This window comes from Littorina saxatilis, linkage group LG11 (genome assembly GCF_037325665.1).
Source record: "Littorina saxatilis isolate snail1 linkage group LG11, US_GU_Lsax_2.0, whole genome shotgun sequence".
NCBI lineage: Eukaryota > Metazoa > Mollusca > Gastropoda > Littorinimorpha > Littorinidae > Littorina > Littorina saxatilis.
The window spans coordinates 7,424,744-7,434,743 of record NC_090255.1 but is presented as its reverse complement, the minus strand read 5'-3'; the positions used below and the strand labels follow the sequence as shown (position 1 = coordinate 7,434,743).

The window sequence follows — 10,000 nt, the reverse complement described above, 5'->3', positions numbered from 1 at the left end:
AAATTGTCCAAATCAATTTAAAAACACTTTCATCTTATTCCTTGTCGGTTCCTGATTCCAAAAACATATAGATATGATATGTTTGGATTAAAAACACGCTCAGAAAGTTAAAACAAAGAGAGGTACAGAAAAGCGTGCTATCCTTCTTAGCGCAACTACTACCCCGCTCTTCTTGTCAATTTCACTGCCTTTGCCATGAGCGGTGGCCTGACGATGCTACGAGTAAAATGGCATTGCGTTTCATTCTGTGAGTTCGACAGCTACTTGACTAAATATTGTATTTTCGCCTTACGCGACTTGTTTGTTGTTTCGTCAGTCCGTGAAGCAGCACGTCTGTCTTCTGCCCTTTTCTTGTCGCGGCGTATCTGTGACGGGGGTTTGCGTCTCCACGCGCCCACTGGTAATGTCGGCTCGCCATCTTGTTGATGATGATCTGCGGAGTTGAAGCGAAGCACGACGACAGGTTTGTCGCCTTCGCCTGTCACCTTCCAGGAGATAAGAGCGTGGTCCGCGATAATGGTGGTCAGAATAGACTTCACAGTTTTAGGTAGGCCTAAAACTGACATCTTAGTGGCTGTTGTTGCTGAAAATGTTAAACTTTTGTCACAGCAAATGTGTTCGTGTCTTGCCACAGCGACCACCGGAAGCTCTCCGACCGAGAGAGAGAGAGAGAGAGAGAGAGAGACAGAGACAGAGAGACAGAGACAGAGAGAGACAGAGAGAGAGACAGAGAGAGAGAGACAGAGAGAGAGAGACAGAGAGAGACAGAGACAGAGGCAGAGACAGACACAGATTGACACATACTTGTTTACAGACAGACATGGAGACAGCGAACGAGACATAGGTACAGAGAGAGAGGGAGATAGAGAGAGTCAGAGGCAGAGTCAGAGAGAGAAAAGAAAGAGATTACTGCAGCAATAATTCCTACTAGCAATACGCCATCGTTGCCAATAGCCGTACCCTCACTTTTTGTGTAGTCACTGTCCTACTTGAGATGTCGAATGTGTGATGATATAATATATATCATATATATACAAAGCAACAACGTATTCATCCATCGTCTCTATTGCAGCCAGTGGGATCATTCGTGCTCAAGCAGATCTGAGCTCTTTCTGCAGAAGTTTCATCACATTTGATGTGACATGCAAGGACCCGTACAATGCCGCAGTGGGACCCGTCTCTATTCGGGCCACGTTGAGTGGTAAATTGCAAACATGATAATACAGACAAACTGACAGACAGACAGAGAGACAAACAAGCAGACAGACATACAGGCAGGCAGACAGACGGACAGACAGACATACAAACAGGCAGTCAGACAGACAGACAGACAGACAGTCAGACAGACAGACAGTCAGACAGACAGACAGACAGACAGACAGACAGACATACAGACAGACAGGCAGGCAGGCAGGCAGACAGGCAGACATACATAAAGTGGCAAAATAACGGCCAAACTTTAGTTTGACAACAATCAACAATATTTGTTTCAACCGGATTTTTTCGTAAATTGATTTAAAAGATGAAAATAAATAAATAGTTCGAAAATAATTTAAAAAGAATAGGTTTAAAAACAATTGAAATGATTGGTGTTAGAACGATTCAACAATGAATTAAACATGATTTAAGAAATTGGTTTAAAAGTTATTAACTACATTGATTTCAAAATACAGGCTTTCTATTAGTAATGTTGATTGATTTATTAATTCCACTTATTTATTTGAATTTGCCAATGAATGCCTTGATTTATTCATTTCTGTATTAATTCATTTATTTTGATAATTTATTTCTATATTGCATACTTTATTTCTTGATTAATTATTTATAAACCTTTTTATTTTATGTATTCACTTAACCATTTAATTTTTTTTTTCATTTATTTGACTAAATGTTTGGGGTCCTGATTTGGCTTAAATGGTCCGCTGGACCCAAAAAGCAACAGCTAACTAACTAACTAACTAACTAAATGTTTTTTTGGATATACTGATTTCCTGCTAGATTGAATCACGGTTGGATCGGATGAATTGCTTACATGGTTGAGTTATTCATTGATTCATTTATTGATTGTTTAGTTGATTGATTGGTTGATTGATTGGTTAATTGATTGGTTGATTGTTTAGTTGATTGATTGGTTGATTGATTGGTTAATTGATTGGTTGATTGATTTTTAATGTATTTATTTATTGATTGGTTGATTGGTTGATTGATTTATTAATGTATTTATTTAGTTAGTTATTATGATTGATTGATTTTTATTTTTTTTTAAATGTATTTTGTTTATTTGTTTATTTTATCTTTATTTCATCATTAATTTCATCTTTTTTATTTTCTTTTTTATTAAGGGGCCAACCAGCAGCCTTCCATCACAGGTATCAGCTTCAACAGGGATGTCCCGGAAGACACCACAATAGATACCATGTTAGGAACTTTCACTGTCAATGACGATGATAACGTCAACTGCCTACTATTCGCAAGCCCCACAGAATCACTCCAGTATTTCGATCTTAACTGTGAGTAATGCTGTGTTTTGTCGATAAAGCTCATACGTTTAACGTCATCAGTGCTTAATTCAGGAACTTGCAAATCCTGTCAACAGTTTTCAAATCCCATAGACTCGCTTTAGTAATTTTTAAGGATGTGTATGCTTTGCTTTTCCCGGTTAGGGGTTGTAGACACGAAATAAAATAAAAACAATAACAAAATAAATTTTTAAAAAAATAAAAAAATACAATTAAAAAAAACCACAAACATGTAAAAAAAAAAATCTTAAAAAAAAAAAGGAGAAATCTTGCAATTACTCGCCAAGACAAGCACAGCATACAAACAACGTCAACGTGTTTGCCTATGAAGGCTTCTTCGGGACAAAATACAAAAACAAAAACAAAAACATTTTAAAAGTTAACAACGGTTGTTATTTATTTGAATAAAAAAATTTGAAAAAAAAAACAAAACAAAAAAAACACGTTAACAACTAGTTTTGTTCTGTCTTTATCTGGGTGTGTGAAGATTGTGATTCCATTGTTTGTCTCAACAACAGTCATTTTGTTTCTAGGATAACTAGCTCGTTGATTAGTAAGACGCTGTCGGTTATTACTGTTATGTTTTTATTTTATTTCTGTACACACCTGATATTAAGCTTTATATTACAACTACCGTCAACCGTTCTCAAATTCGTCAGATTCACCCCAGTATTTTCATCTAAATTGTGTGCACGTTTATGTTTTCAGTTTTGTCCACCTCGTGTAAGTCTAAACGGATGTGTTCACTTATATAAATCATCAAAGCATGTATACAATGAACAGAACATTTTCTGTTGTAGTCATCATATTTGCGACCGTTAAAATGAAAAAGCGAACTAGAGAGTATATGTTTTGTCTTCTTCTAAGATGTTTTCCAGCACAATTTGTTTTTTAAAGTTTACCAATGTAACTGTGGCTTCAAAGACCAGGCACACTTAAAGTTTCTGAGTGATGTTTTCACCAGTATAAATTATTTAAATGTGGTTATCTATATGACAACATATGTGACCCTCCACCACGGAATGAGTCGCATGTCACCTCGCGCGGTTCTGCGCTAGGCTTGACATAAGTCCGGGGGAACTGTGGTAACAGTGTGAGGGTCACCTTAGTCACAGGCTTATAACTCGAAAAGTTTTCGCTCTTTTCTAAAACGGGTTTCACCACTGGATAGAGCATAAAACACTCTTTAGGAAAATGTAAAAATATGAAAATCATGCAAAGGTGACATGCGACTCATTTCGTATATGACCAAGCGGCTGCACCCTTTTGCGACCTAGTCCTCTTTTGTTTAACTGATAGTTTTGTGTCTCTGCACTTAAAAGACCGCTGGGTCGTTTTTTTTTTCGTTTGTATGGCCATGTTGGGTTTGATGCGTGCATGCCTGGTTTTCTCCTGTAGATGGGTGTCGGCACAGAAGGTCTGCCCGCTGTCCTCAGCCGACATGCTCCGTCTTCATGGCAGCTCAAATTTTTTATCGAGGTTCTCTCCTCTAGATCCGCCGTGTTTCGCCTAGGGGCTTTCGCTGCCTAGTTGATAGGGTCACCTCGTAGAGGATGTGGTCATAGACCACGTACGGTCGGTCTTGGGATAGGGAAACGTTATGCTAGTCCGGAGGGATTACGCCACAATGGCCACCTCGCGAAGACCCAGGGTCCTAGACTAGGGAGGTCCAAGGGGGAGCACCGGGAGGGCTACCCCTCTACCCGCACCTCCAACACAATCCCTTCCCCTGGTAGCTTCATCCCCAAGGAGGAAACAAAGCTACCTGCAACACCCCGCTGGGTCGTAATATCTGTGAATGTAACATACTGTTTTATCAACAACACACGTTCCAACAACTTACCTTTCTTGTTTTGTTTGTTTCATTTATATGACAGTTTTCTATCCTCTTGTTTGTGCAGCTGCTCAAAGGTCTATCATCGTCAAGTCCAAGCTGGACTACGAACAGACTCAGACACGAAACACCAATCTCACAGTGACGTGTAGTGACGGGTTCTGCACGTCCAACGCGGCCTATTTGTACGTCAGAGTGACAGAAGTGAACGAACCTATCGAGCTTTTCCCACAAGACTTCACGCTGAGTACCTATGAAGGAAATGTAAGTGTCAGGGCCGAGGTGGACGAGCAATGTCTTGTTGATTGTTGGACATGTTCATTGTGTAAATTGTACGGTAGTCAACTTCACTGTTAGTTCTTCTTGTTATTGAGTTACCACCGATGGGCGAGGGCCGGATGAAAAAAAAACATGGTTCAATTGCTTATTCTGTCACCCTCAAAAAATAAAGTTCAATGTAATTAAATTCAACATCGTTATTAGACGGGCGCAGTGGCGTGGTGGTAAGACGTCGGCCTCCTAATCGGGAGGTCGTGAGTTCGAATCCCGGTCGCTGCCGCATGGTGGGTTAAGAGTGGAGATTTTGTCGATCTCCCAGGTCAACGTATGTGCAGACCTGCTAGTGACTTGACCCCCTTCGTGTGTACATACAAGCACAAGACCAAGTGCGCACGGAAAATATCCTGTAATCCATGTCAGAGTTCGGTGGGTTCTATCCGAAAATACCCAGCATGCTTCCTCCGAAAGCGGCGTATGGCTGCCTAAATGGCGGGGTAAAAACGGTCATACACGTAAAAATCCACTCGTGCTAAAAACATGAGTGAACGTGGGAGTCTAAGCCCATGAACGAAGAAGAAGAAGAAGAAGAAGAAGAAGAAGAAGAAGAAGAAATTCAACATCGTTATTGTTTTCTCGTTTCATGCAGATTGACATTGATCCAAAATGGACACCCATTGACGAGGACGTGGGGGATGATCCTACCTACACCATCGTGGGAGGCAACGCCCTCGGTCGGTTTTCCATCAACCCTACCTCGGGTAGAATCACCTCCACCCTGGAATATGATGTGGACGGACAGGCAATGGCCACTAGAGATACAATTGTAGTGCAGGTGAGAACATGAAGTTAGTAGTAGTAGTAGTAGTAGTAGTAGTAGTAGTAGTAGTAGTAGTAGTAGTAGTAGTAGTAGTAGGTGTGGTAGCAGCGGAGCAGGTGAGTGTATGAAGGTAGTTGTAGTAGAAAGATAAGTAGTAGTAGTAGTTGTAGTAGTAGTAGTAGGTGTGGTAGCAGCGGAGCAGGTGAGTGTATGAAGGTAGTTGTAGTAGAAAGATAAGTAGTAGTAGTAGTTGAAGAAGTAGCAGTAGTAGTAGTAGTTGTAGTAGTAGCTGTAGTTGTAGTAGAAGTAGTAGTGGTAGCAGTGGAGCAGGTGAGTGTATGAAGGTAGAAGTTACGGTTGCTTTGGTTAAATAACAAAAGTGGTAACAGCAAAATCGGTTTAGTTGGTTTGGTTTGATTTGATTTAATTTAACGTCATCGGACTTGATTTGATTTGATTTGATTTGACTTGATTCGATTTTTTTTCATTTGTTGACTTCAAGTGTTGGACACTTTGTGACATAGTTCTACTGAAAATAGTTGCACGCATATTGTTCCATGGTGTTCAAATTAACATTTTTGAACAAAATGTTTATCATTGGTGCCTCTTTTTCTGGTAAAACTGTGTACTATGTCACAAAAAAGTGGTCACTAGTGGAGCGTGTTGTTTAGAGTGTAAGTCGAGTGTCCACTTGTTTGGTTTAAAGAGTGCTTTATTCAACAATTCATAGATACAATAATATCATATACTGAGCATGTTTGCAAACTACAGCAAGCTATCTCCTTATTGTAGTGATCTAAAACGAAGAAACAAACATATACATGACAATATCTTGTTGCAAGACTTGTCGTTTTTTGAAACAAAAGTAAGTACACAAGTATACAGCTCAACTTCATATTTCATCAACAATCACAATGTCCCCTTGTTTTCCTCACAGGTGAAAGGCGAAGGTGGTCACACCAGCTCAACCACTGTGTCCATGTCCATTTATTATTTTCTTCTTTATTTCTTCTTTTTTTCTTTCTTTCTGTCTTTCACTACGTGTTTCCTATGCAGGTGAAAGATGAAGGCGACCATATTGTGACCCTCCACCACGGAATGAGTCGCATATCACCTCGCGCGGTTCTGCGCTAGGCTTAATATAAGTCCGGGGGATGTCTGGTAACAGTGTGAGGGTCACCTTAGTCACAGGCTTATAACTAAAACGGTTTTCACCACTGGATAGAGCATAAAAAACTCTTTAAGAAAATGTAAAAATATGAAAATCATGCAAAGGTGACATGCGACTCATTCCGTGGTGGAGGGTCACATATCAGTTCAACGACTGTGACCATTCTGGAAAAGAACAACCGGTCCACTTTCTTTCTCTCTCTCTCTCTCTCTCTCTCTCTCTCTCTCTCTCTCTCTCTCTCTCTCTCTCTCTCTCTCTCTCTCTCTCTCTCTCTCTCTCTCTCTCTCTCTCTCTCTCTTGCTTTCTTTGTTTCTGTCTGTTTTTTCAATTGCCAGTGGATCAGTGCTTCTTTTAAGTCTACTTTCAAACACATTTTCCACGTCAGGTCAAGGACGAAGTTGGCCATACCAGTTCAACGACAACCGACCCAATTTCTTTATTTCTTTCTATCTTTCTTTCTTTCTTTTAAACTACCAGTTGATCAGTGCTCCTTGTAAGTCTACTTTCCGATTGTTTCTCTCATCAGGAAAATGACGAAAGCGATCATACCAGTACAACGACTGTATCATTGACCATTCTGGACAGAAACGACAACCGACCCAATTTCTTTATTTCTTTCTATCTTTCTTTTCTTTCTTTTAAACTACCAGTTGATCAGTGCTCATTTTAAGTCTACTTTCCGATTGTTTCTCTCATTAGGTAAAGGACGAAGGCGATCATTCCAGTACAGCGACTGTATCCTTGACCATATTCTGGACAGAAACGACAACCGACCCAATTTCTTTATTTCTTTCTATCTTTCTTTCTTTCTTTTAAACTACCAGTTGATCAGTGCTCATTTTAAGTCTACTTTCCGATTGTTTCTCTCATCAGGTAAAGGACGAAGGCGATCATACCAGTACAACGACTGTATCCTTGACCATTCTGGACAGAAACGACAACCGGCCCACTTTCAACGACGTGGCTACCCAGACCTTCTCTGTACAGGACTGTACAGCCCCAGGTACTTCTGCCGGGTCTATCGTGGCTACGGACGCCGACTCGACTTTTCAAGGTAAGCTTGTCTCTGTTTCTGTCTGTCTCTCTGTCTCTGTTGTTGTTGTTGTTGCTGTTGTTGCTGTTGTTGTTGTTGTTGAAGCTTGTCTCTGTTTCTGTCTGTCTCTCTGTCTCTGTTGTTGTTGTTGTTGCTGTTGTTGCTGTTGTTGTTGTTGTTGTTGTTCTTCTTCTTCTTCTTCTTCTTCTTCTTCTTGGAGGAGATGTATGTGATAGGGGTGTTTGTGTTGGTCTTGTTTCTGTTGATATGAGACGTTGATCAGTAATCACGAGCATACCTTTAATCTCTAATTAACGTGTGTCTTGCAGGCAATAATGTGCTCACCTACAGCGGAAGCAACGGACCTCTGACGGTAAGTCCGAACGGAGCCATTCTCGTCGGGTCGGCCATCACGGCTGGGACAACATACAGCGTGCAAGTCACCGCCACAGATGCTGGGGAGTTTCCTCAAGCTTTGTCTTCGCGTACTCCTGCAACCGTCACAGTCAGTGTCACGGTGAGTCGGCTGTTGTTGTTGTTGTTGTTGTTGTTGTTGTTGTTGTTGTTGTTGTTGTTGTTGTTGTTGTTGTGGTGGTGTTTTTTGTCATTGTTGTTTTCGTTGTTGTTGTCGGTGGTTGTCGTGGTGGTGGTGGTGATGATCGTCGTGGAAGTGTTTTTTAGCAAAGTTGCTCATGGTAATAATTATGATAATGACAAAGACGTCGATCACGATTATAACATTGCTGCGGATGATGATCACGACAAAAACGACGACGTTGACAACGACGAGTGCTACCGGTAGTGCTAATGCTTTTATTAAGGTTATCGTTGTAATTGTTGATAGTGGTGTTTATTTTTATAAGATGTGGTAATGCTTTCATTGTGTCGCTATCTAATCAACAGTTAATTTCCTCACTCGCCCACAAGAAAAATAACTGTCAATTTCCTTCATCGCCAAAAAGTACGACATAGCCAAATAGACTGAAGGGACTTAGAAAACAAACTACAGTGAAGCTTGTCGATAACGACCAGCTAAGTACAACGACCATCCGAAAGGGTTCCAAGGAGTTTATTTCTTATACCATCAAACTTTGTCCGGGGGGCAGTTGTCGGGGGGCAATTGTCCGGGGGGCAATTGTCCAGGGGGAAATTAGCCTGCTACCCACTAATCTATAACGACTGCTTTTGATCGGCCGTTTGGGTAGTCGTTACATACAGGTTCGACTGTATCGCTGAAACCAATCCTGTTTTTATATTTAGTCAAGTTTTGACTAAATATTTTAACATCGAGGGGGAATCGAAACGAGGGTCGTGGTGTATGTGCGTATGTGTGTGCGTGCGTGCGTGCGTGCGTGTGTGTGTGTGTGTGTGTAGAGCGATTCAGACTAAACTACTGGACCGATCTTTATGAAATTTGACATGAGAGTTCCTGGGTATGAAATCCCCGAACGTTTTTTTCATTTTTTTGATAAATGTCTCTGATGACGTCATATCCGGCTTTTCGTGAAAGTTGAGGCGGCACTGTCACGCCCTCATTTTTCAACCAAATTGGTTGAAATTTTGGTCAAGTAATCTTCGACGAAGCCCGGGGTTCGGTATTGCATTTCAGCTTGGTGGCTTAAAAATTGATTAATGACTTTGGTCATTAAAAATCGGAAAATTGTAAAAAAAAAATAAAAATTTATAAAACGATCCCAATTTACGTTTATCTTATTCTCCATCATTTGCTGATTCCAAAAACATATAAATATGTTATATTCGGATTAAAAACAAGCTCTGAAAATTAAATATATAAAAATTATAAATCAAATTTAAATTGTCCAAATCAATTTAAAAACACTTTCATCTTATTCCTTGTCGGTTCCTGATTCCAAAAACATATAGATATGATATGTTTGGATTAAAAACACGCTCAGAAAGTTAAAACAAAGAGAGGTACAGAAAAGCGTGCTATCCTTCTTAGCGCAACTACTACCCCGCTCTTCTTGTCAATTTCACTGCCTTTGCCATGAGCGGTGGACTGACGATGCTACGAGTATACGGTCTTGCTGAAAAAATGGCATTGCGTTCAGTTTCATTCTGTGAGTTCGACAGCTACTTGACTAAATATTGTATTTTCGCCTTACGCGACTTGTTTTTTTTTTTAGGAGCTCGAGAGCTAAAAACATACTCAACAAATGTATAAATACAGAGAAAACACACCAGTTACCACGTTGGGCACTTGTTTTGTGTCCATATTTCGGCATGTAACCTTCATTCGGTAACAGTATTCAGTAACCTTCATCCTTCCTCAAACATCACCAGTCCTGTCCAACGACCACAACGACAGCAGCCACAACCACCGTCA

The 10,000-nt window shown here is 40.4% G+C and overlaps 1 protein-coding gene across 2 annotated transcripts in view; it reads left to right on the top strand.

Moving 5' to 3' along the window:
* Positions 1–10,000, top strand: part of LOC138979655 (cadherin EGF LAG seven-pass G-type receptor 2-like) — a 64,279-nt gene that overhangs the window by 49,461 nt on the left and 4,818 nt on the right. The window contains exons 5-11 of one of the 2 annotated variants that reach the window (XM_070352373.1): positions 1,073–1,201; positions 2,343–2,510; positions 4,421–4,617; positions 5,279–5,464; positions 7,494–7,674; positions 7,983–8,170; positions 9,958–10,000. The exon at positions 9,958–10,000 is cut by the window's right edge and continues 310 nt beyond it. In XM_070352373.1, coding sequence (XP_070208474.1) covers positions 1,073–1,201; positions 2,343–2,510; positions 4,421–4,617; positions 5,279–5,464; positions 7,494–7,674; positions 7,983–8,170; positions 9,958–10,000 — 1,092 coding nt within the window. The remainder of the gene's footprint in view (positions 1–1,072; positions 1,202–2,342; positions 2,511–4,420; positions 4,618–5,278; positions 5,465–7,493; positions 7,675–7,982; positions 8,171–9,957) is intronic. The other variant, XM_070352374.1, reaches the window with a different exon arrangement.